Consider the following 25,930-nt stretch of genomic DNA (forward strand, 5'->3'; position numbering starts at 1 on the left):
TTTTTTTACTCTCAGTGGGTGGTCTCAGAGTTTTGACAGAGGAACATCACAAGCTAAAAACATAGGATGCTACAGAGATAGCCCACCTGCAGCGGTGGTGGATGTGAAGGGGCAGAGAGAAGGTGATTGCAAAGGCCAAAACAGACTGTGGTGGGGGAAATCAAAGGTCAGAAATGTATTCACAGGGCTAACAAAGGGGGAGCCCTGGTAAAATGAGCAGCCAAAAAGCATGGATAGATTAGAAAAAGAAGGGATGCAGAAAAAAAGACAAAAATGTTAGTTGTTCACTTATGCTGTTATTTTTTTTAAAAAAATATCTGAATAAGAAACTCAGCCATAGGGCTTGGCATTCCTTTTAGTGTAGTTAAAGCATTTTGAAAACTGGTTTCTTTTACATTTCAATTTTATGTTAGCTAATTTAGGAAAAAAAATCTTCCTTTAAAAGTTCTGGTATAAACCTAACATCAGTGCAAACACCTGTTACTACTTTGTGTGTTTGCTTGGTTTCTTACCTGTTTTCTACCAGAAAGTCTACCACGTATTTCTTCAGACAGTAGAGATGGGCATCCATCAGCCCTGTTCTGATGTGCATTCTGGGGTGCCTGGAAAAGAATAAAAAAAGGGAAAATCATGGAGCTTTGCATGGCCACTTACAAGAGCCTGACTCTGCAATGAGGTCAGGGGATAGCGAAAAGTGTGCAAAGGTCTGTTCCTTTCCATCTGCTGCTGGATTGACAGAAGAGAACAGTGCAGGCTGCCATTACTGGGCTGTGTCTATAAACTTACACCTGCTGGCCCTGGGCTGATTTGCTGTGAAAGAAAACACCTCCTCCAAGGAGTCATTACTCCTGCTACATCTTCTCATGTAAGTGGAAATTGCACATTACTGGGCAGGAAGCCAAAGTAATGGGCCCAGAGTGCTAAAAGTTACAGTGGGTAATGTCAGGGTACAATAATTCAAAGCTTCTGGCGAAGTGCCTGCCTTAATATGCAAGGCTGGGCATGTTCTGCTAGCAAACACAACAACACTACTGTATTTTCTCCAACACTTCCTGGAGGGAAATAAGGGAAGGAGATAGGGTCTGCTCACCTTTCCTACACTACGCATTACAAATGACTGCCACAGCTCAATTACAAAGGATTTGCTTATCCAGCCCAGCAAGGTGGAAAAGATCAGTAAAACTCCCACTCAACATAAGGCAAACAGGGAAGTCTTCGCTTTCAGAGCAGTGGCAGGTTAATATTTCAGAACCTCAGGAATCTCCAATAGCTTCAGTATTTTAAGAATGAAGTTTAAATCACAAAGACTCACTGATAACTTCTATTGCTTCTCTTTATGCATTCTCCGCTCTTGGATAATGGAAACCCTTTTTGGAACCTGTCTCAAAGCAGCTAGATATTTTATGCCAATATTATTTTCCATTCCACAAACCTGTGGCCTTATTTGAGAGCGTTCTGGCTGTCTGAACACTCAGCACTAGTTCTGAGGACGAGAAAGTCACAAGAACATTTAGCTTGCAGATTAAAAAAGACAAACCACAACAACAGTCAGAGACTACACTGAGCTGTTCAAGACACCTGTAACTGCATTTCTGGTCAGAGGTTATTAAGGAGAGATATTTCACTCCACAACTGAAACTGTCTCTGGTTCCATTTTTCCTCCTTTGATGTCTGCATTTCATAATGAAGTCTGAATGAACATATCTTACCAGTATATTCTATCCAACTTTGTTTGCTTAATCCAGAACATGCTAAAGTCAGATGCTTGTGATCATAATCACTTTTATTATTTAGTTAGCCCAGCAGAAGGATCACTCACAGATTGGGCATACATATATATATATATATATTTTCAGTGTGATAGTATTGGTTTATACATATATTTATATATAACCCAACACTACCACACTGAATATTTAGTAAACCAAAGCTGTAAGAATATCAGGTGTTCTAGTAAGCCATTTTTCAGTGTATTTCTCAACAAATGCATTGAACTAGCAAAGTATTTAAATCTTAACATTTTATGACTTAGGTGGCATTTCTCAAGCATGCCATTCAATTCAAGCTAGGTATATTTTTGACTATAACAAAATTCCTCAAGTCCCATTTGCAAAGGAAAGCTCCTATAATAGTAGTACAACACTTTGCAGTGAAGTATGTAGTACTAAAAAAAATGATATATGCACTTTCAGTAGATTACTTCATTAACAAAACATGAGCTCACCTAGCAATGCTCCAGTACTGATGTTATCGGTGGCCCAGATGTTGCTGTGGAAGTCAGCCCAAATAGCAATGTTCCTTATGCAAAGAGGATAGGGAATCCACTAATTTTAATGAGGTCTTGCAGTTGGAAGTCAGCAGACTCCCTCCTGTTCTGCATCCTGAGAATGGTTTCCACATTTTGTGCATTTATGAGGGGGAGAAACTTCACATCTTCTCTGAGAAGGGCTCCCTTGTATTTATGCAACGAATATAATAGTTTAATGGGAAAATGAACAAATCAATGGAACAAGGCAATAAATATGTAAAAATATAGAAATGGATGCAGTATGGGAAGGAGAGGGGAAAATGGGAGGAAAAATCTCCAATTCTTAACTTGAAGATGACAAAAGTGACAAAAGTTCCTTTAGTGCCAGAATGTCAGATTTCTCCTCTCGCTATTCAAGATCTATCACAACCCTGCTTAAACACCAGGCAGGGGAAGGCTGCAGGGGTTAGGCACCAAGCAAGGGCATAAAACAGGAACCCCCCAGTAAAAGCTGGTTCTGTTGCTGTGTCTGTGTGCAGTCTCCCCACCTGCAAACTGGAACAAGGCTATTTAACCACACCGCAGGACACTGAGGATTTGCGGGCTGAAGTTTGTATCTGCATGCAAGTATTGTACCAAGTTTTTCTGTAGCTAAGCAACTTTATAATAAAGTTATACAAAATCAGTGGAAGTGGACAAACAGTAGCACAGTGCTGTCCTCTAGCTCCTCCATCACACACAAAAAACCCCACAAAAAGCAGCCAGACAACAAGACGTACCGAAATGCCACTCTGAGTTAGCTTTCAATGTGGAATATACTAACAATAACAGAACATCATGCTGGACAAGAGGGAGGTCCCACAATGAAATCCTCTGAAATACAGACCACCTAAGTGATTTGCAACAGAATAGTCCCAGAGATTAATATTATAATCACAGCTTCAAAGGTCAAACAGGCAAGTTTGGGCACATGCATAAACAAAGCTGTGATTTCTGTAAACCAGACTCGAGGAGAGAATAGCCACACTAAACCAGACTGATAAGAGCACTCTATCATAACAAGCCACTAAAGATAATGCTAATTTTCATTGACTAGTACTTAAACCAGTTTATCTTCAGGTAAAAGGCAAAGGAGCCAAATAATCTAACAGATAACAGCAAACTCCATCACCATTTCAAATGAGCATCTGGTTACCAATATCGAGAGCCACACTCCCTTCTCATGCCTCTGATCTCCCACTCCATCAGCTAATCTTTACAACATATGAAAAATGAGCCCGTCGCAAGGAGCAGCCGATACGGAGAGAATCGAATAACAAACAATGCACGAGCTGACGCACCTAGACTTACTGCTCCGGGGGAGATAATACAGAAGGCTTTTAATTATATCATCAAAGCAAGGGAGAAGGTACTTAGGAGGGGCTGGCTGCAGATGGTTAAGTGTTAATGAATGCCGGGTTGGGTGGTTTATCAAAAGAAAAAGCCTGGATATGTATCTGAGAGGGTCGCCCTTGAGATGAAAGTTGTAACAGCCATTGTTGGGGCTCTTTAATGAGCGAGGAATGTCAAATGTGTACCCGCTAAGAATCATACCAATTACTAAATGAACTTAGGTTCAGTCTAGCAAATGTAATCAAGCACAAGTCATTAAAATACATGGTAAAGCTCCCGTTGGTGCTGCCACTATAGTGTCTATTATTGTGTGTGCTCCCATGCAAGGGAGGGGGCTGCTCCCGGTTGTAAGCTCTGTGTGTTATGTTAAGTGATGGCAGGTTTTAGTCCTAATGATGAGGCACGAAGGGCTCCCTGGCAGAAAGTCGACAATGAGGAGCCTAGGAGAGATCTGTGGAGAAGTCAGGGAAAGATCAGCAATTAAAAGCGCAATTTCAAAGAACGCAATTTAATGTGTAAAATTAGCTTTTATTAGCACATAATTCCACAAAATCCTGACTCGGGATGAGGGTGCATAAAGGTCTGCAACAGTCCTTAGAAAGGTCTGTGCCCGTAATTCCTGACACGCCATTGTGAAATAATAAGCAGTACTAACAGGATTGATGCATGCTTCATACATGGCATTGCTTTGAAAGTGGAGCCCGGGAGCTTTTCTCTCCCTGATAACCTCCCTCAGGATTTCCTCCCTCAGGGAAATCAACCACTGATAGAGCAAACTTCCCTTGTTTAAAGGCAAAAAGTCGGACAATTGTTTCAACTGTAAACTAATTAAGAGAGATTACCACCAAGAGCTGGAGGTTCCAACCAGCCCTGCACTCCCACTGACAGTGTGATAATGCCAGGCTGGGGTCAAAATCATAAATCTGAAGGGAGCACACACAATGCTTAAAGCCAAAAAGCCTCTCTACTAAGCATGGGATATTGCCACATTAACCTCACCACCTCACAAATAAACTAGCTGAGAAAGAGAAATCCCATGGCCTCTTTCCCTTTAACTTCATACAGCTGTTGACGGAAAATATGAAGGTCTTTAAATAAGCTCAAGGACCTGAGGCTGTCCATACTCTAACACTAATCCAAGCAATGACACAATAAAAATCCAATCATACCTGCTATAAACCTGGCTCCTGACCTGATACCTGAATTACATCCACCATGGGCTCATGGGGTATTAGTTCATCTTCCTCCTCATCCTTCCAAAGTAAATAAATAACAGCACGCTAAGTACAAACTATGCGTTCCACACTAGTTTCTTTTCTAATTAATGGTATGTAGCTCACACAGTCCATGCAGCCAAACAGTCTACCACATTCTTCCTATCCCTCACACTATGAACTGTATTCCTGTGTGAAGCAGCAGTGCCATCCAGTTCAAACACACGGTGCTGACCCCTGCCTGTCTGCACCGACGTGGTGCTCTCGTGTTGATACAAAGCCAGTGTACAGATCAACACGCAGAGAAGTCTCACAGCAAAAGCTGCCAGACCACCTTTAATGTCTCAAGCATTCCTGCTTTTAAAGGAAAAAAAAATAATCCCTAAATCGCATTGCTCATTTACGGGACAGCTCTTGGCTGTAAACTCACCAATAATAAAAGACCACTGTTACACTGGCTCTTCAAAAATCCCAGACACCTTATGACCTTAATTTTTTTTTTTAATTTTTTTTCTTTTTTTTTCCAGAGTGCTTTTGGCCAAAAAGATCCCAAAGCACTTAGCCAAATGAATGTCCCCACTGTATGCCGGGCCTCCTTTGCCCACCGGTGAAATGCTGCCACCTCTGGGCTGAACAGCCGCGCTGGTGGAGGCGCTGGTCGGGACCCCCCCCCACCAGCGCCCGGGGCTGCCCGGTGCCCCTCACCCGCTGGCTGCAGAGGAGTAGGGGTGAATCAGAGGATGCTGCTTCTTGGGTGGAACAACTGTTTCAGTTCTGGCTGTGGGGGATACCTCAGTGACGGGAGAGCGCTGGCACGGGAAAGGGGCACCCGAGAGCTCAAGATGGCACAGGCTACTATGAGGTGTCTCACAAAGCGTGCCAAGGGTTGGGTGAACCTGGTTCCCAGCTCAGAAGTATCCCCTCACCATGTCCCTTCCTCCAGTTTTGTAACAATCTTATTTAAAAAGACAGGAGGACAAGATGCACTTTGGTCCTCCCTTGAGGACCTGGCAACTACCCACCATCCATCCCATCCACCCTCACAGCTGCTGCAGCTAAAGAGACACTGCACCAGGAATGGGAAGTACTTTCCAAACGAAAATGTTTTATTGATCTAGTGACCTAAGTTGCTTGAAAGCCTTCCGAATAATAAATATTTTTCACTCAAAACCTTCACCACATGCCATTTTTCTTTGTTGTATTATGTTATTAATACACCCATGAGACTATAATACAAACTATGAACCTACTTCTGACAAAAACATGCTGAAAACTTTTTGGTAAAGGAACAAACTTTCATTGAAAGCCAAAGATTAAATCATTTTCCCAAGTATAAAGAGTATAGGTTAGCAGTCAGAACTCAGGATTAATATTTGCTCAAGGTCAGTAATGGTTTACAATAAGCCAGTGTGACCTCCCTGTAGAAAGAGTCGTTTTCTTGGCACCAGTGCTGTGCTTTAACATTAACATCTCTCCTGACTTCGATGCTGAACAGCAAGGGTGCCAATGGCTGTGCAGCGAGCTCATCCCAGGAACTTATAAAAAATGTTTTTCTTCATCCTGCTTCAGCTCCCCCATATGAAAAAGACAGTAATAGTAATTCCTCACCCACCCCAAGTCCAAGGAGTGCTCCCTGAGGGGTGGACGGCCATGTTGCTGGATGCACGTGCATCCCCCTGGGAACACACCAGACACAGCTGCTGGTGAAAGCATTTCCCTAAACCTGGTTCTAAGGGTCCTCTCTACCGTACTGAGTGCAAATAGCTGTAGGAAATAACACAGAGGCTGGGCTGCCCACGGCACTGCTGCCCCTCTTCTCTTTCTCCGCCACTGGAAAAACAGAGTTCGAGTGAATATTTTATACTCTATGGACACTTTTATACCAGATTCAAGCCTGCTAGAGTCCCCTGACTGCTACCTAGAAACTGGGAAAGCAAAAGAGAGAGACCAAAATGATAATAAGCCTGGAGTTTGGTGTGAACAGAAGAGAATACACTGTGAAGGAGGGCGGGGACTGCCAGAGACATTATTAATAGGTTTTACCCTTGAGCTCTGGCAGCTACTTGTTCTATACACAGAGGAAAAGGATTAATCAAGCCTTGCACGTAAAGGTTCTTTCTGTGGTCTGCCAAAATATTTAAAGCACTATATACAAAGTGTAAGCCTTATTATTATACACATTCAATGTAATCATCTTATGCTACAGTTAAGGCCAGGATGACAATAAAGTAGATTATTGTGCACTATAACCAATTCAATTCCAACACAACGGGACATGGCTTAGTCACTTAGTTCAGACCTGGTATTTGAGCTTATTTTTCTTATGCTGGACTAAACTGTGATTTAAGAGATTTAATCAAGCTTTGGGAAATGCTTTCTTTGCTAAAGAAGGAGAAAGAACTAAAAGTCTGCACCTGGCAACCGTAATCATTTCCAATTTTCAGCTCATTTTGCTTCCTACTTTGTGGAAATTCACCTTAGTAAATAATTGTTCCCTAAAATCACCAGGGCTGAAAGGATGACAACACATCAGAGGAACAAGTTTTAAGAAAACAACTGAAGCTGGAGGATTGTACAGAGGCTACTGAAGAACAGCAGCTCCTGCTGATCCCTCCTATGCCAGTTCCCAAAGGGCTAAGCAGCAGACATATGATATATTTTCTTAAATCAAATAATTACAGTAAATGCATGGGAAACAGTGAAACTGAATACTAGGTCAAAGCTGCAGGTCACTAGCAATATATAGCAAGGCTGACACAATTTCTTCATGTCAATGGTCTACACTCAAAGGCAAACAAAACAATGTCCTTGACAAAGCTCCAAAGACCTTCTGCACCTTCCAGGTGAGGTGGGTCTTAGAATCTTTGATCTGCAAAATTTGGGAATTTAAGGCAATGGCATACCTTCGGACTACTAAAACACACAGGCAAAAAATAAATTCTCCCTCCCCCAACCGTAAATTGCAAGTAAAAGCAGCAGAAAAAAAACAACCCAAAGCTGAAATAAGCATAAAAGTGTTTCCCTTTGTACTTCACAGGGCCCAGGAGCAGAACAAACTGAAGCTGTCACACATACACTTGGGTTTCCCATTGTGAGTAGCCATCCAGGTACCTCATGAAAATCACCTACTTCTGCACCACCAGTTTATTAAAATTAAAAATCCCTCTTTAAACCTGTCACTGTGCATAGGCCATAGCTGACCACTCACTTCCCTTTTCTAGGATCTGAGAAGCAAATGGGCTCTTTATGATAGAAGGTGCACGTGAATCCTTCTTTAGAAGATACTTCCATTCAAAACAGTTAAGTTTCACAGGACTGAAGAACAACCTGACAAGAGCCTGACAGGGTTAGAAGGAAGAAGAGGAGGAGAGAAGAAGGAAAAGAGCACTACATGTTGTTTGTCAGACAATGCAGCACCTGGCCCCCACCTACACTTAAGAGTCTAGAAAGCAAGAGGACACAAGCTTTGAATCCAAAGACGGTAAAAATTCAAGTGTAATGGTTTAAATTACTAAAATCTACCCAAATCCAGTCCATGTAAATCCAGCCCTTCAGCAGTAAATCTGGCAATGCTCATTTCCTTTGTGTACTGCAAGCGAATTACGCTTTGCTCCTGCTCCTCAAGGGTCTGCACCTTCCTCAGCTGATGCTTTGACCTGTGTTTTCCTTTGATTTCCCTCAGCACCTACTGCTTCTGCCTCACTTTTGATTCACAATAAGCTTTTGCTGCTGTATCTATTCGCATCTCAACTCCACTGGAATCTGGACACTGTAGCACTTGGCACGGTAACCATGCTGAAAACATCCCAACAACTGAAAGGGTCTAATATATAATTAGATAATGAGAACAGCTTTATCTCAGGTAGAAATTAAAGTGGGCACAAAACCTGGCTCTGCCACCACTACGGAGGGTGTGACTGGCAGGACACAGGCTGCTCCACGTCTCAGCAAGGCTGAATGGGTACACAGAAGAAAAATACATTTTAGGGGGAATTATGCTAAGGAATCAGCAGTCAGACTTCATGAATCTTGCTTCCCTATAGAAAAACAGAGGGGGAGTGTTTCCCAACTTGGTTATATGAAGTCATGGCTCCACCTGTGTATTCAGACACATCCTCAGAGATGTACTAGTCTGGATTTAGGACAACACCAACCTTGAGCCATGACATTTCAGGTTAGTGAGAGCCATCAGAGCTCAGGATATCATCAGCTTTAGAGTACAGCCTAGTTCTGCAGTGAAAAAACACCCCAAGTGACAGGACCATCACACGAGAAATGCAGGTATATTAATGTTCTTTTCTAGTTTAAAAGAACATATACTATTTATCTACTAATATTTTGACAGAATCAAATAAGAACTTCATTAGAAGAAAGCCTTAAAATTAGAAAATGTAACTCTTTTTTGCAGAGTGAGAGAAGAATTAAAAACCAAAGGAGAACTGAAGTCAGACTGAAGCCACTTGCAGACATCTCTCATCTTTTCAGCTCAAAAGAACTTTATGATTGATTCTTTAATAGCTAATCAGCATTTTACAAAACGCCATTAGAAAGACCATGCAATGGTAAATGTATCAGGAGGAAAAAAAAAGGAAAAGACTAGATACAGAAGACTATCATACCTCAAGATGACCTTAACATTGAAATTTGCATTTTTTTAAACGAGTAATTACAGTGGTTACAACCACACTGGATTAGTTTCTGGTTAGACCAGATTACTCATGATTTAAAATTTCTAGATTTGTCAATAGCTATAACAGAAGTTGCTGCTTCGTATTACTATAAGTAACTGAGCTTAGACCTAGAATACTTTCAGGAAGATGCTAAAGTTGGAGCACTACAGCATTAAGCCCAGCTGAACAAAAACATACACTGCACTGAAATTGTGTATTTTCACAATTTAAATATTATTTTTTATAATTTTTAGCTGCAGTTACAAAGTCCAGTTTTTGGCCAAAATTAGCACGTATTTTTTTGCTATGATAAGGAGACACCAGCATATTACTTTTCTGGAGACAGTGTAGCTTCAGCAGTGAAATAAAGAGGAGAAATGTCATTAGTCTAAAATTCAGTGGTCCCCAACAGCGAAAACAGTAGCAGAGAACCATTTCCAGCACAGATCACAAGCTTGTATTGAAAAGCAAGAGACAAGACAGCAACTGAACTCTCTGTTGCTTGTGTCACCTGGGGCAGTGAGTTAAACCTCACAGCCTAGAAGCAATTAACTGGCCATGGCAAGGACCACAGCTCAGATGTTCCATCATTTACTCTTAGAAGAACTCTCTGTACAAAGATCAGAGCGGCAACAAATCCAATCCTCACCCTTTGCAAGGCTAAATCCATGGTAGGACAGTTTCCTCATCTTGAAACATTTAGCCCAACAGAAAGAAAAAGCAAATGGGTAGTGGATGACCTGAAGATTATCATTTACAGTTTTACATCAACCTCAAATGCTATTAAAACAAAACAACTTCTATTCCCTTCTTGCTTGGAAAAGACTGGGACCATTCTGTCTGTGGTTGTGGACTGTTTCAGTATTATCCAACTGCATAAACGAAACTAGTGTCAAAATTAAGTTTTAAATGGCTTGAGGTTTATAGGAATTAAAGAAGGAAAAATTAAATTTGAAACTCTGCTTGTTTACTAGCACTAATTAAATATGCCAGATTTCTGGGCAAGCTTCCTAGCCTGTGGCTACTACGTTACTGGCTTGTAAAACAGTCAACGAGTGCACGAGTACAAAGCACAAATACAATAACAGAGATTTCATGTACAGTCCTGCCCTTAGTTTATAAAGAAAAAAAACGTACTAGAATCAATCTGTAACTATAAAGACCTGTGCTAACCCTCCAGACTATATTAGTAATATAAAAAAGGGCCAAGTCTACAATGGTTGCTTTCGCAGAGACAGTTAAAAAAAAAAAAAAAGTAAATGCAGAGAGAGGTAAAAAGCAATAAGCACAACCAAAATGAACAGGAAGCCTTAAAAGACCAGTTTACTTCTAAAAATTCCATGCTTCTGGGCTCTGCTTTCAAAATAATTTGCTATTAAAAATAAAAGGGAGGTTTTGCACTGCAACAGAAGAGGTGGGTCTGATTATTCCCACCACAGAAGCCACGCTCCTCACAAATAGATTTTATTATTATATTGGAATCCACTATAAAATAGGTTTATTCTAAAGAGTTGGAATTGCACATTTAATGGGAGCATAGGCCATATTGATAAGTGTATAGTCCTTTACACTCTACACTTTTATAACAGGTAATATCTTCACGTTCTACATTTTAAAGAAACCAGGACAACAAGCCTGGTCAGTCTCTGAGGAAGCTACAAACCAACCAAGAAAGAACAAACTAAAGCCAACTCAGAAAAAAGGAGCCTCTGGAGACAGAACAAAATGCAATGGGGTACCTGCATCATCCCCAGGTAGGGAGGGGAAGAAGAAGGAGGGACAGTAAGAGGCCACAGACTAAACACTGTTCTTTGCACATCCTTCTTTCAGGAAAAGCTCCCCATTTACTTTCTGTGGCTGAAGCAGCCGTTTCTACAAAAGCAGCAAGCAACTCTTAATGCAAAAAAAACCTTGAGGACAATTTGCTGCCTCGACAGCTTTAACATGAACAGCCTTTCACAGCAATTCAAATTAATGTGTGTTCCCACTGTACAGTAGTCTTGCTCAGCTTTAAGGAAACCAGGAATTATGCATCAATAAAAATTCAGCCATGCCAAATATTCTGCTGTAAAAAGAGGCATAAACATATAACTCTCCAGTTTCCAGAATCACGTACGTGAGGCAAAGGGAAATTATATAAAAATAACTAGGTTTTTGTTTACATCTCAGATTTAGAAGAGCAATTCCAGAAACTAAACTGCTTCCACAGAGGCATTGATTTAATTAGCCTGCATAGCAAGCTTTATTTGTATTCAGACCCCTGATGTACATTGATACAAAAGAAAAAAAAAATACACAGTGGATACACACAAAATAATTGCCTACATTTTTTCTATGCCAGATGCAGGTAGGAATTCTCAAAACACACTTTCATGGGCTCTTCCCTACATGCAAGTGATCCTTTTATAATATACACTAACTACGTATGTTTTCAATTAAAAACATGACTGGATCGATTGGATCATATATTTTTTCAAACCAGCCAAAAACCAAACACAAACTGAAGCCACGAAGGAATTTCTGGAAGTACAAACCATAACATACAACAGTTCTACTTTTGGCAACAAGAATAATCACCTCTGATTTTGAAACAAAGCTAGAACTGACAGCAGTGCATAAATACAAGCTGTCATTCAGCAATGAAATAACTACAGTAATAAACAGTACTCAGAAATTCTAAAAAAACCCTAACTGGTCAAAATCTCAGCTTAGCAAAAAAGCACAAAATGATGAAGTAACAGCAGAACACTGGCTTCTTACTTTTTGATAACTGTTAATCTCAATTTCGGGTCTTACTACTCAAAAGGATGACGACGTGTTCCTCAGAGATGTGAACGCTGGATTCTCCTCAGGACACAAACACTGGCAGGGAGGGTGATAATTTTGCTTAAGGTAACAAACAGGACTACTAAGAATGGGGTCTCACACTTTCTTCCCCACTGTATTTTGATCCACATTAGTACAGACTTTGACTGCTTGTCCTTCCTCATGTTAGATTTAAAAGCCAAAACATCCCAGAATTTTCAGAATAAATACAACTCAGTTTGGTTTTCACCTCTTCACCATACAGTAACTTTTCAGGCACTGCCCAATGATAGAAGCATTCATCAGCTACCTATCAGCATTACCTAGAATGTAGGAAACAAAAGTATCCTAAGACAACTTCAGAACACAGCAATGAAGGGGCAGACTTCTTTGCAGCAGGTTACTCAACTGTGCTTAAGCTCCAGCATTTAGCATTTCTGATGTTCATGGCATTCTTGATTTACAGGTTCATTATAACTTCATTTATGCACATAACCTTTATGAGGCCACTGCTTAGTAGGGCAGTATCACCTTGTTTTATTACCATAGCCCATCATTCAGAAAACATTAACTCTTTCCGTTTACGGATAAAATTGTCATTAAAAAAGGCAAAGAACCAGATCACACAGAGCAGCCCAAACCAACCTGGAAGATGTTTTACAACAGATCACTTGCAAAACCAGCTGTCATGTTTTTAAAAAGTTTAGGACAAATGAAAGCAGTAAAGTCTTTGAAGTGATCACTTTCCAGAGGGAACTATTTTTCTACTGTAAGAGTAAGCTACTGAAGAACTACATAAGATTATACTCTTGTTTGATATTTGCATTCTGCTGGATCCTGAAAGTGCTGACCAAAGCTGTACATAGGGGTAACAAAACCACAATCCTGATCTCAGAATTTAAAAGCTGCCATCAGGTGGCCAAACTGGAAGCAGGAGCAGCAAACAAATGCAAGGACTGAAGAAACATAAACATCACTTTTTCTCCTTTATGGAGAATAAAATGGACCTGACAAAGCCCAGATGAGACTACTGTTTTAATGCAGCAGAACTGGCTCCTACCAAGGAGTCCTCCTGGTACTTCCACAGCGTGCCCTGAGCCCCTGCAGGATGCAGAAGCTCAGGGGCTGCTTGGCCCTTGTGTGTGTAAAGAACCACCTTATCTACAACTTTAATTGTGTACACTCAGGAGTAGTGGCTTGTTAATGCAAAGGAAAATATATTTAATTTTTCCCTGTATGCCCAGTGCCTTTGTACAAAAAACCCTGGAGAATTAGTACACTGAAAGGAAATCAGAGACAGTGGAGTGGTAAGAACAGCAGTGCATAACAACGTAACACACAATAAACTACAAGATAATAAATACTACAGGTGTCTGACATGCAGGAATGCAAGTGCTGAAACTGAAAACCTAGGTTCAAAAATGATCTGTAGCTCACATTGGATGCACTGTTAAATCACCTGCTTCCTGTAGGTCATTTTAACAGGTACTATTCTGATTCTAAAGGTGGGAAAGTCAAGAGTTAATAACCCTGTTCTGAGAGCAGCATTCTACATTTATACTACTGACAAACATTCATGAGTTATGCCCCTGTGAGACAGGAAAGTAATATTGCATTCATTTTAAAAAGCAAAGAAAGTATGAGAGACAAACATTAAGTGGATTTCTCAAGGCCACAAAGCCAAGTAGAGAAATCAGATCTCTTTGTAAATTAACTACAAGGGATTCTTAATGCAAACAGATGATAACACACCAATTCCTACCAAATTTTATCCCTTCCAGTACCAGATCACCTGTAGGTTCAGATAACTCTTCCTCTGTAAACACAATGGTTGCTTATTTTAATGGTTCTCTACAACAAACAAACAGATTAACACTTCTATTTTTTTTCCAAAGACAAGAATAGATTACAAGACAACTTTTCTGCAAATCATTTAAGTCAATGGTTGTCCAGGACATGAGAAGTCATTTTTTACCCCAGGCAGGAGGTTATTTCCCATCACTTATGAAGGTCTGCAATCTGTATAACATCCCTAATGTCTTACCCCTTTCTTTTCAGCTGACAAATATGAAGGGCATTAAAAAAAATACTTAAGTCTGCTTTTTTCCAGGTTGCTTTGTTCATATAATCACATAAATCAGAAAACACATAGAGTCCTGCGTTCTAAAGCTACACAGCCATGAGGTACATCTAAAACAAACACGTGAAAGAGACATATTCCCTAAATATGAAATATATACTATTTTCTCAAAGGAAAAGATATAGAAAAACACACCAGCAAGAATTATTTTGCCTCGCTGATCTATCCCCTCAATAGCCAGAGGCTACTTTTAACTACACTGCCTCAACATAGGAATCTGAATTGTATAAATCAATGTCTCAATTAACATTTTGTTTAGGAAGAGTTAGGGAAGAAAAACAGAGTGTAATCATTTGCTAGCACAGTGGCTCCAGAGGTCTGGGAGCGCGTGCAAGAAGAATGGAGCTGAATGTGGGAAGGGTCCATTATTCTTTCAATAGTGTCTGGTGCTGCAAAGTATGTGCTTGCATACTTTCCTACTGGAAAAGCTTAAGTCTTCAGTAGCTCCTTGGTCTGGGAAAATGGCAGGCACCCAAATGCTAACCCAGGGATCTAGGAAGGAGATCTACCCGAAGAACAATATTTTTCAAGTGGCCTTAGAAGTGAAAAAAGGCCATAAAAAGAAGTCTCATTCCCAAGGGATTTTACTTCTTCTGTCTGGCTGCTGTTTGTCAGGTGCCATTCCCCACACATATCCCCAGCACATTCTAATGTTAGAATGGAGAGAGGGCCTCTCTGAAAATAATCACACTTGCTGAAAGACCAGCCCTGCAAAAATACCTCTCACAACAGTACAAACAGAAATAAGACTTCTCGCCTGATACTTCAGTTGAAATTTATGGCACTGCTGGCCCTGATTCTGTTATTACTATTCTACCTGGCTAAGGCTCAAAGTCACAGAAGTGGGAATTTCAGAGGTATTTTCAGAAATGATGTAGCTCACTTGAGGGGGAAAAAACCCAACCAAAAAAATATACTTAGTTCTACAAATGCTGTACCAATGCATCAGTGAACAAAGCCATATATTACCCATATATGTATACACATATGAACACATGTACCACAGAGATGGGACAGAGCAGTTAAGGACACACATGGCCTCTGAAATTATATTTAATGCTACTCCTTGGGAATAATAAAGCAAAGAGGGGGAAAATAAAATCAAAGGGAATACTGGAAGACAGTCTGTTGTGCTTTTGCAAATATCACCAGCTGCTGGACGATTAATATGCAGAAAAACTATAAGTTGAGCTTAAACGTAAATTTCCCCGATTTCTTACTGCTCTGCTTCCAACCCTCAGAGTTTAATTAAAGTCTATCTGTCAGATTTTTCTGTCTGAAGGCCCTAAATTACTCCCTTTTTAAGACTCCCTGTACTGACTGACCCAGATTTTTTAAACTCTTGAGGTTCCACTAACCTAATTATGAATACACACACACATACATTTTTTTAAAAGGTTAAAAAATGTCAAGATGATTGAAATATAATAAGTAATACCAACAGCTGCTGCTGGTCAATATGCAGGTACATGCAAGTCATCCTTAGAATGAGTAACTGGGCAAGATACAGTATGTACTGCCAGTTCACATATCAAGATCTAATAGCCACCTCCTCTTAATTCTTAACAAAGTATATATTTGGTGCCTGGGGAAGGAAAGTTCTACAAGAAATCTCCCAGAGAAGTGGATACGAAGTTTTACTGCTTGTAAAAGGTATCTCTATCTAATCTTTTCTAGCTAGGGAAATGGTGCTATAAATTTGATGAAGAAAGGAAGGATTTAAAGCCAGAGAAAATTAGGATTTCTCAAAGCAGAAACACAGAGAACATGCTGCCCTTAGGAATAGATCTCTGCTATTTACTCGATCTACTGGAAGAACTCCCGGGGAGCATGTCTTAGCAAGAGAAAGGAAAGTTTGCTATGCTCTTCATTTCCTGTGTAATTCCAGAAACTGCCAGCACAATGCTGTTTGGGGAGAACCACACTACAGCTATTCAACAGGGAATTCAGCATTGTATTCTGAATGAATGGAAACATTCTGAAAGATATATATTTGCTGCGAATGAAGTAGAACGCGAACCCAGTAAGGATGTGAGGCCACGTACACCTTCAACCAGTTAATTGTGAATTCGGACTCTTTCCATTATGACTTTTGCAATATTCTTAGCAGCGTGAAACATCACAGTAAATTACCCAGGTTAGAGTTCACGGTAGCCACAAAGCAAGTGTAATAAATCAGCACTAAAAATATTATGCAACTGCAGTTCAACTGATACCAAGTGTAGCTGATTTTAATGGAGAGGCCATCTACTTTGATGTATCCCGGCAAGTTACTGATTTGGGATCTCAGTGACTAAGATGAAGGAAAGGTTCTCCAAAATCTGGATTTCTTAGAATAAACTACACGAATGGGTCCCTGCAAAAATCCCAAGGGTATTTCCCTCCTGCCCACAGCAAAAGTCTTCTGCTAAGCACGATGATTTAAAGGATTTAAAAAACGCATCAATAACGCAGAACAGTAAGGGAACCCCAAACTATGGCTGGGCTCACGAGCCAGGGCCTCAGCCCTAAGCAGAATCAGACCTTTTAACTGAAGAGGAACAGTCACATGCCTCATTTCACCCTTACTTTGCTTTAAACTAGGCCGTTTCCTCCCCCCCATATTCCACATTGGCTGATAAATTCCCCAACGGCGGGTGTTAACTAACTCCGCATTCCAGTCTGCTCTGCGTCATGGAGTTCCACATCCCGCTGATGAGGAACACATGGTGGACATGTGGTAGGGGAGAGCCTGACAGCGCTCGCACAAGCAGGGATAACTCCTCTGACCTTTGGCTTTTTTCTCTCTGTACCATCCCAACCACACAATGAGGAGTCTGTGCCCCTCTGTCACGTACTGGTCATTCTGGGATCACTGGACACAAGCTGAATCCCTAAGATTTCAACAGGCAGTTGCACTGAATACACATTTTGGCTGAAAAGCAAGCAACTGATCATTCTGTGTCTCTGCCCTAATCAAACCTTTCAGATGAACTTTTAGACCATACAGGTTACACCTGGATCAATTGGGGTAAACGTCACAAAAAACAACTGATGATGGCTATGTTTCCCCATCAACTCTGTGAAATAAGCTAACTCACAGCCTTGCTAAAAAGTACACAGTGGCAACTGTATTAAAGTATTGGCAACTGTATTAAAGTACTAAGACATCTTTCTAAAATGAACAGACCATTTGTCATCTTTTCAAGACCCGAGCCTGGCTTAGAGTAACAATGAACTTCAACTTCAGTGTTGTCCAGCCTGGTGACTCATCCAGAGCACTGCATTTACCAAGTCACATGGACTCGAGGGTGTCCAAGCAATACAGTCATCCCTTCCTCCTTTGAAACCTCTGAAAAGTAAAAACCAAATCACAGGCTAAGTGCTGGTCTGAGACCACAGCAGACAGACAGACAGACAAATGACTAATGACAATCCACACAACGTACATTTACCAACGATTAGGAACCAAATGCTGAGCCTCACACTCTCTGCTTTCAGCCCTGTGTGTGCTGTAACACTGGTAAGAATCTTGCAGTAAAATGAAAGCCATTGCCAATAAGCTTTTCTATAGCTGGATTCAATAGAAGCTCTGCTAATATTCCAGATTCTAAGATTCATGAGATTCATGACCTCTTACCTGTACAAGCTGTCAAGACACAGCATGACCCTTCTTTTATAAATAGGACCTGGATATGCTGTACATTCCTTTCAACCCCCCTGCCAACGAGTGAATAAAATACCATGGCACCAGCAAAACACAATAAAATCCTGTGGAAGCAACAGTATTAAAATCAGTAATAGCACTATGTTTTTAAAACATAAAGTCAACATCTTACTAGTTGCTTTTATAGTATGTTCACAATTATTGTACAAGTGTAACACATATAAAAGCACCAAATTAAGTTTTCCTTATATTTGGCTACATTAATTTTAGAAATAGTAAATAATTTAAAAAAACCTCCATTTCTGAAGTTGAAGCCTACACTCATCCTCAACATATTTACAGAAAAAACAGAGCAAGTTGAGCAAAGTTTAAATGCATGATAAAAGGGGCAAACCTTCTGAGAAAACAAATGCCTTTTATTTACAGCAGCTACTGTTAATGAACTGAGAAACTTCTAAACAAAACCTAAAAGGGCATCCTGAGAACATCTACTCCTAGCTCATGGCTCAAACAACTCCTCATAGGCCAATATCTTTTTCTGAAATGTTCAGCAAAATCCTCTTTTCTGAAGAAATATGATTAAAGCTACACCAACATTTTTAAAGTGTGGTTATAGTCTAAGAAGTTAGTGTGTAAAAGTCACACCCTCTTATTCAATAGACTTAGTTCCCCTGTTTTGATTCAGTCAGATCCGCTTGCTTTACTGGCTAAAATAACTTTTTACAACTTTCTAAATTCCTATTAGTACTGTGAAACCAATTCAGTTCTGGGAAGGGGAACCAGATTCTGTTCTGGCCTGTGCATCTGCAAAAGGATTATTACCTAAATCAACACATACAAATTCTCTTTTTGTGATGGAGGAGACAAAAAGAACCTCACTTATTTTCTAGATGCTAGTCAGAAAACTTTATTTTTAATTATGAAAAGAGTAGACCTGGACTAACAGCAAGAGCACATCTGGACTAACTAAGACATGAAGATCTGCACGTGGCTCTGTAAAAGCCATATTTTAGAGAAAAAAAATATATATCCAAGAACTTTCTATGGCATTCCTCAACATATCACTTGAATGCAAAGGAAACTTAGTTTCAAGCAGGGGAACACCACCAAAGCTAGGACATGTGTATTCATCCTGTAGACAGCTCAGACCAGCAAAGAGCTCCCTGGTCTGCCCTGAACTGCTCCTCAGAATTTTCCTACTGAGTTACACTATTGCATCCCCTGGTCCCTTGCCAGTGGCACTGCTTGTGGGGACATCGCCCTAACGCAACAAAGTAAAAAGAACCAAGTCATTATTAAAGTCCTGCTGTTTAATCCATTAAAAGTAATGACACTGGTTTTGACACATGTGGCTTATGAAGTACTCAACCATTCGTCCCACTGGGGGTAAGCTTGGGGTGGTGGCCCCCTTAACCAGCACAGCTGGATCTGGAAGAGGACATTTGACCATGATCTAGTTTAAGATGCTTTACACAGTGGAGCATCTGCCTATACCAGTGTCATTCCCAGCCTTTCTCATGGAAACAGATTTTAAAAGAAAAAAAGAACCACCACAGGAGTGGCAGAGAATTTCAGAGATGCCAATTTCCCAAGGACAGTTTTAGAGAACAGAAACACTAAGGAAGTTGCAGTGTGTTTATATATGATCTACTTATTTAAAACTTATCAGCAGAAAAAAAAAAAAAAGGCAATATCCCAAGGCAACAGAAAGGAAATCAAGTGTATCAAAGCTACTTCTGAACTCTCATTACCTACCCACTTGGCAACACTGACTTTTGAAATTATACTACACCATTCATTTTTACTCTCAAGAAGCAAAGGGAAAAGGAAGAAAAAACTCCCCCATCCTACCCCCCTCTTTTTATTAAAATATCTTAAAAACAGATCTGTATTGTTACTTCAAGGTTACTAATGTTAGTACTGTATATATTTATAGAGGAGGTACTCCTTTCTGTCTGAAGCACATGAGGTAATAAGTAGCTGGGATTGTCACGGTGATTTATTAACATATTCTCTAGGAGAAGCCCTGCACCTGCGTCTGTGCAGACAGAACACCCACGAAGGCTGAACTCACCCTTACACAGCCCACAAGATCTTAAAAGGAAATGCTCCAAATTTAGACCTGCTCCAACAGGTGTCTTTTACTGTCTCACTTTGCATGACCATAAATATCAGAGGTGGAGCAAAAAGCTCCCTGTCCATTGTAATCCTGCTTTGAAAACAAATACCTTTGCCCCCTCCCAAAGCAGAGGCAGCAGCTATGGAATTCTCATCATTTCCTCACTCCTTCATCCTGTCAAGACCCAAGTCAGAGAGATGTCACTGGCAAAACCAGGCTCCAGGGATGAGCACATAACTTTATTTTTTTTCTCTTCAAAGGGCCCTAAGTTGGCTCTGAAACTTCCCCAAACTGTATTTCTTTCATTCTAGTATCTCATCTTGCAGCTATTTGCCAAAGTGAATGACATGCACAGGCTGTTCAGGGCTTTTTATAAGCTCTCATTATCCAAACAGGGAACCATTTCCTTGAAAATGCTTTCCCCAGCAGCTTTAGTCTCTCTAGGTACCACCAATAAATTTGTCTTCTTGGCCCATCTGATGCACACCAAAACGTGCCTGGATGGATGTATTTGATATTGTTTTCCATTTGTTTACTAAGGGAGGATGCTACCTGTGGGACTTGTCATCAGGGTGATTAAAAGCACAGGGAAAATAAACGATAATTTTAACAGCTGAATGGAAAGCTTTGCCAGATTTTCTCTGGCAAGCAAAGGAGCAAAATCCTTTTGTGCAAAATCTCTTCTGTGGTGTAACAAGGAGAGGCAATCCCAAACCCAAAATGGCTATCCACGACTTACAAAACCACAACACAAATCAAAATAACAAATCTGGAAAAGAAATCCTAACCAAACTGAGAAAGAGAATAACAGCTTATACCATAAGCTTAGAAATCCCATTAAAACGTTTCACTCTGTAACACTTTCATTATTACAAAATGCCTGAGTCAAGAGCAAATAAATATTTAATACTCAACAGGTACTCAGGAGAATGTATGTTTTCCCCTGTCCCTCCCCACCAGCTGCTCTTTTATGGCAGGAAAGTGAAGAGCGTGAAATCCAATGATAGGAAGAAGGCAAAGGTCAGGAAAAAGGTTTTTCTTCAAGGATTTAAATTAGCGTTCTACAGCTTTGGATGTTTTGTCAACACAACTTCCCTCCTGTGAGGAAGGGAAGCCAAAGGCCCTTTGAACCATTTCTGTATGGGATCTAGATTTTTTACCAGTAACAAGACTCCTAGCTTTAAAGAAAAGTTCATCTTCCCTCTTCCCATTCCTTTCACCACTCCCTCCCTGTCCCTCCATCCACTCCCCTCCTTAAAAAGAGAGAGAAAAAAGAAAATAGAAAAAGGATCTGAAGAACAAAACAAGCACTGGAGGAGTTCTAGAGTTCATGTAACAAGACCACTATAACCCTTCAAAGGGACCATTAAAAGCAAAACAAACAAAAGCAACAGCCTCAAGATGTCTATTGTATTTTACAGAGGAATGAATGAGTGTACTGGAAATTCTCCCACCATATTGCCACAAAGTCTGTTATTTCATCAAAACAAAGTCCAAAGATCAAGAAACAGCCAACATGGCAGCTGAAAGTCAGTCACTTCAAGTGATCCATGAAGAAAACGAGATTGGGCTTGCTTTTTTGTTTCCCTTTTTTTTTCTTCTCTCCTTGTTTTACTATGATGTATTAAAAAAAGACTTCAAAGATTGTTTTAAGCGTCGCTTTTGTTTCTCTTGTTTCTCACATGAGAAAGTCAGAGCTTGAGCAGGTCTAGACAACACAGTGGTTAAAACATCCTTAGCTGCCAACACTTTGTCTTCTTAGAGCTCCCACAGTTGTTGCTTCCCTGGATTTGCCTCAATTGAAAATATTTGACACTTTCCACATACTATTTTGCTTCCCTCAGAGCTTCTCCAAGATGGCAGCTGTAAAGCACAGAGAGCACACCAGCATGCACAGTAGGCAGTTTAATATGTCAGAGGCTCACCCATGTGGATACTGGCCCAATACTTCTGCCTGATGCTTCAAAGCATCTTTTTTATTCTTTTTCCCTTCTTTTTAGCACTTAGAGGAAAGCAGATCTTTCCTCTTTGTTCTTCTAGACTATCCTGTCTATCACCTTTTGGCTTTACTTAGAGGGTGGCTAATGCTTTACATTAGCTTTCATAGCTGTGGAAATGTAAGAAAGACAGGGAGACACAGATTTTTATCCCATCTGTATATCACCAACACTCCATTTACCAAATCCCAAACAGTTACGCTCAAGAAGATCTGCTGAAGACAATGTAACTGAACAGGTGCTCCCGAGGGCAAAGTTTAGCCTGAAGGATAAAGCCTGATTAATTTAGCTATAGGAATGAGAATTCTCTGGTTAGATGAACCTGTAAAATCAGGGGTCAACTAAGGTCACACATGTTACAGCAATTTCTAAGTCATTATACCACAGCCACCCGCTAGTGTCAGGGGCAAGCCATAAAGACAAGCTTGTCACTAACAGTAGATATAATATTCCTCCGTAGCCCAAAATAGATCTATTAGATTTCATTTGCAAAAAAACCCCAGAATACAACAGTAATGAATTTCCTACTCTATGCAAATCAGCTGCTGTGTATGTGCACAAGGTTTGCCTGCAGCTTGGTCCCTGCCATGTCCAAGAAAAACGCAGGAAAGAGCCAGCAGAAACATGCTGGGACAGGCTCTTTCCACCACAGCAGTTAACAGGGCCCACTCTTGATCACCTCTCTTCTAAGGCAATCCTTAAACTTGGGCAGAAGAGGGGTCTTCTTTCCATGGGCACAGAGCAGCTCCCTCACATCTGGTAGCGGGATGTTCAAGGAAAGATTACACTGAGCTGTGGCCTACAGCACACACCAGAGGCATTTTCACAGCAGAGATTTATCTGACAGCAGCCCCCAGATGTCCGTATCCTTGAATTAAAAGGTCCACATGGATGAATTCCCAGCTCTCAAATGGCTGTCCCACAGGTGTCTCATCTCACAGAGGTGAATATCTGACTGTCAGCCTGGGACAGATTACAAAGGTTGGCCTCTCAAGGAGGCAGCAGAGCTTTCCACAGAGAACATCAGACGTGTGCCCGAGGAAGCTAAAATCGCTGTACAGAAGACTGTAAAGAACAAGAAGTCATCCTTCCTTCTCCTACTAATGGATATGAATTATGCTGTGCAGGAAGCTCAGCTGGTCTGACATATTTAATAAATTCATCCAAGTCCCCAGTGCAGTTTAATGGTGGATATAACATGCATTCTCTAATGAAACTTTTTGGGCCTGCAAGGACAGCTGTGCTTTTGTGCCCTTTATGCAGAATAGGGTCATGAAATCCTGAGAGCCCTGCATGGATACTCTGCAAATCCATCTGGGATTCAAACAATGAGACCAGCATTTCATTTATGGACATAGGTCTAACACTTCAGGATGTCTGAATCTAAACTGTATCTGTACTGTAGGTTTCATTTCAAGAAGAGTTACCTTTTCATGAATTCCTTTTCTTTCCCTGGAATTTTTCACAATCAAGGTGTAAGAAAAGCCTACCAATTGGTTGTAATGATGTAACAAATAATAAAATACTGCTCCCTGAATACTGCAAAAGCTGCTTTGCCTGTTCCCTTCCCATCCTACTTTAACCACCACTTCTAGTACACAGTTATTTTACCCCATTCCAAGTTCAGTTTCTATTACAAGGACTCATGAGCTTACTTCTGAAGGATGGATCTTTTAATGACAAGTTCTTCATCCAAGTCAGCTTCATTAGCCATGAAGAGCAATCTTTTTCCTGTGTCATCCACTCCAATGAAGTCACGCTGCTCCACTGAAGTAGAAAATCAAATAATCATTATATAACCCCACTTTAATGCAAGCTGTAAAGACAAACTGGACCACCAACCACCCCCAAAATATGAAATACTACGTTTCAGACTATCCCAGCAAATAAATGAATTTAATAAATATTATGGATAACTCTTCCAACTTCTTTTCAGTCAGGGTAGCTGATACACATCAAGACATTGAAAACATTGGCTCTGCAAGTTTTTTGTATTCTTTTTATGAAGATGCCAACTGCAGGTCCTTACAAGCAACATGATTTTGAGCTGTGCTTTCCTTCCCTCTCTTTTTAAATTTTTTTAAATAAAAAACCTCTGCCACTTGAATTTACACAACAACAAATCCAAGGCAAGCAGCAAGTTCTTCAAAATCCAACTGCTTCTTCCTCATCATAAGCCACTCCACACTGGAATTAGGTGGTCTGGAGAGGATTATGATTTCAGTTAAGACACAAATATTTTGCAACTCATCTATTTCAGATAAATACTAATAGCAATAGCAAACCTAAATCACAAACAGACACAAAAGCACAGATTCTAAGACTTCTATCACAGATGTTTCTGGGTCAGTTAACTTGGTTTAAATATCTATTTATAAAACTGCCCAGCAAGAGAATACCTAACAGTCCCACATATTATTGTGGCAATCCCAGTCTCCTGCAATCAGTGGCTGTGCATCAACAGGCACTTTGGTCTACTGAAATGTAAAGCACTTGGTTTTGAACAGTTTTCCACAACATCTGAATACAGTGGTGGCAGTTTATTCTAGTTTTCACTTTGTAGTATGAACCATCACTCTGGTGGCATCTATATATCGATTTTTACAGAGCCAAGGCTGTACAAGAAAGCCATGGTACAGTTCTAACAAAAATCTCTTTTCTCCCACTAAATACTTTCTTTGGGCCAAACCGGCAAATATTTGATCTCCTAAGTTCTAAGCCTTTAACCACGCTGGAGTAACAGCATGGCCTAGAAGTAGCTAATTCTCTAAGATCTTTTTCAGGCAAACTATTTTTAACCTTATTTTTCCCAATTCAGCCCCATCCCTTGGGTTTTACTTTTACTTATTCTTTCAGAGTTACCATAGCAATAACCACTATCAACCACAGTCAGACCTATGCAGCTGTCTAAAGTTCTCCTGTGGCAGTCTTTGATCCAAGTGATCAAGCACAGCCTCTTCAGAAAATCCCCCAACCCTTCTCAGAAATTAATCATACAGCAGAGAAGTACAAAAATAGGCCCGAGCATGTAACACTATGACAAATTAAGTACACTTACGACAAAGCTCACTCGCTGTAAAAACTCAGAAATAAGTCTCTAAAGCAGTGCCAATTCTCATGCTATGGAGGGCGATGAAGTTTGAGAGTAGGGGCTAATTAACCCCTAATTAGGTGGCCTCTGCCACCTAAATGGGGTCTCCTGACAGCCCAGAAACACAACAGTGACCAATTTTCTTCCATCGAGGTACCAACACTTCTCTCAAAGTTCAGGTCCTGCCTGCCCATCTCCTGGTTGTTCCTACAGTAACATAATATATTGCACTGCCATAGCAAAACCCTCTGCAACAAGAAAAAGGGGAAAAAACCTGCTTGATGAGAACAGGACCAGGTACATGACTGACACCAAACCGGTTTCTCTTGCTTGTGTGGATAGATAAGAAACAAGCAGTGAAGCCATGAGAACACACTGTGGGGTTTTTTTGTAGGAGATGCCAGGTCAGGTTTTTCCCTGTACACTGGCAATAACTAGCATTACTTTTGTAATTTAAAAAAGGCAAAACTTACTACTAAAATCAATTATCCTGAGATACAAGAGTGCTGTTTCAAATCCCACTGGCCTTACTTAGTGAAGAAAAAATAAATGGAAGAATGAATACGTAACTAGCGTACAAAATTCCTTCAAGGAAAGTATGAGAAAAA

At 40.4% G+C, this 25,930-nt stretch overlaps 1 protein-coding gene across 1 annotated transcript in view; it reads right to left on the reverse strand.

Annotated features, from left to right (window-relative positions):
• The window catches only part of EIF2B3 (eukaryotic translation initiation factor 2B subunit gamma), a 100,016-nt gene that overhangs the window by 49,488 nt on the left and 24,598 nt on the right, over positions 1-25,930 (reverse strand). The window contains exons 4-5 of the mRNA XM_027649198.1: positions 23,887-23,998; positions 513-602 (exon numbers count right to left, since the gene is read on the reverse strand). Coding sequence (XP_027504999.1) covers positions 513-602; positions 23,887-23,998 — 202 coding nt within the window. The remainder of the gene's footprint in view (positions 1-512; positions 603-23,886; positions 23,999-25,930) is intronic.

This window comes from Corapipo altera, unplaced genomic scaffold (assembly GCF_003945725.1).
Source record: "Corapipo altera isolate COAL_440 unplaced genomic scaffold, ASM394572v1 112, whole genome shotgun sequence".
Classification (NCBI taxonomy): Eukaryota; Metazoa; Chordata; class Aves; order Passeriformes; family Pipridae; genus Corapipo; species Corapipo altera.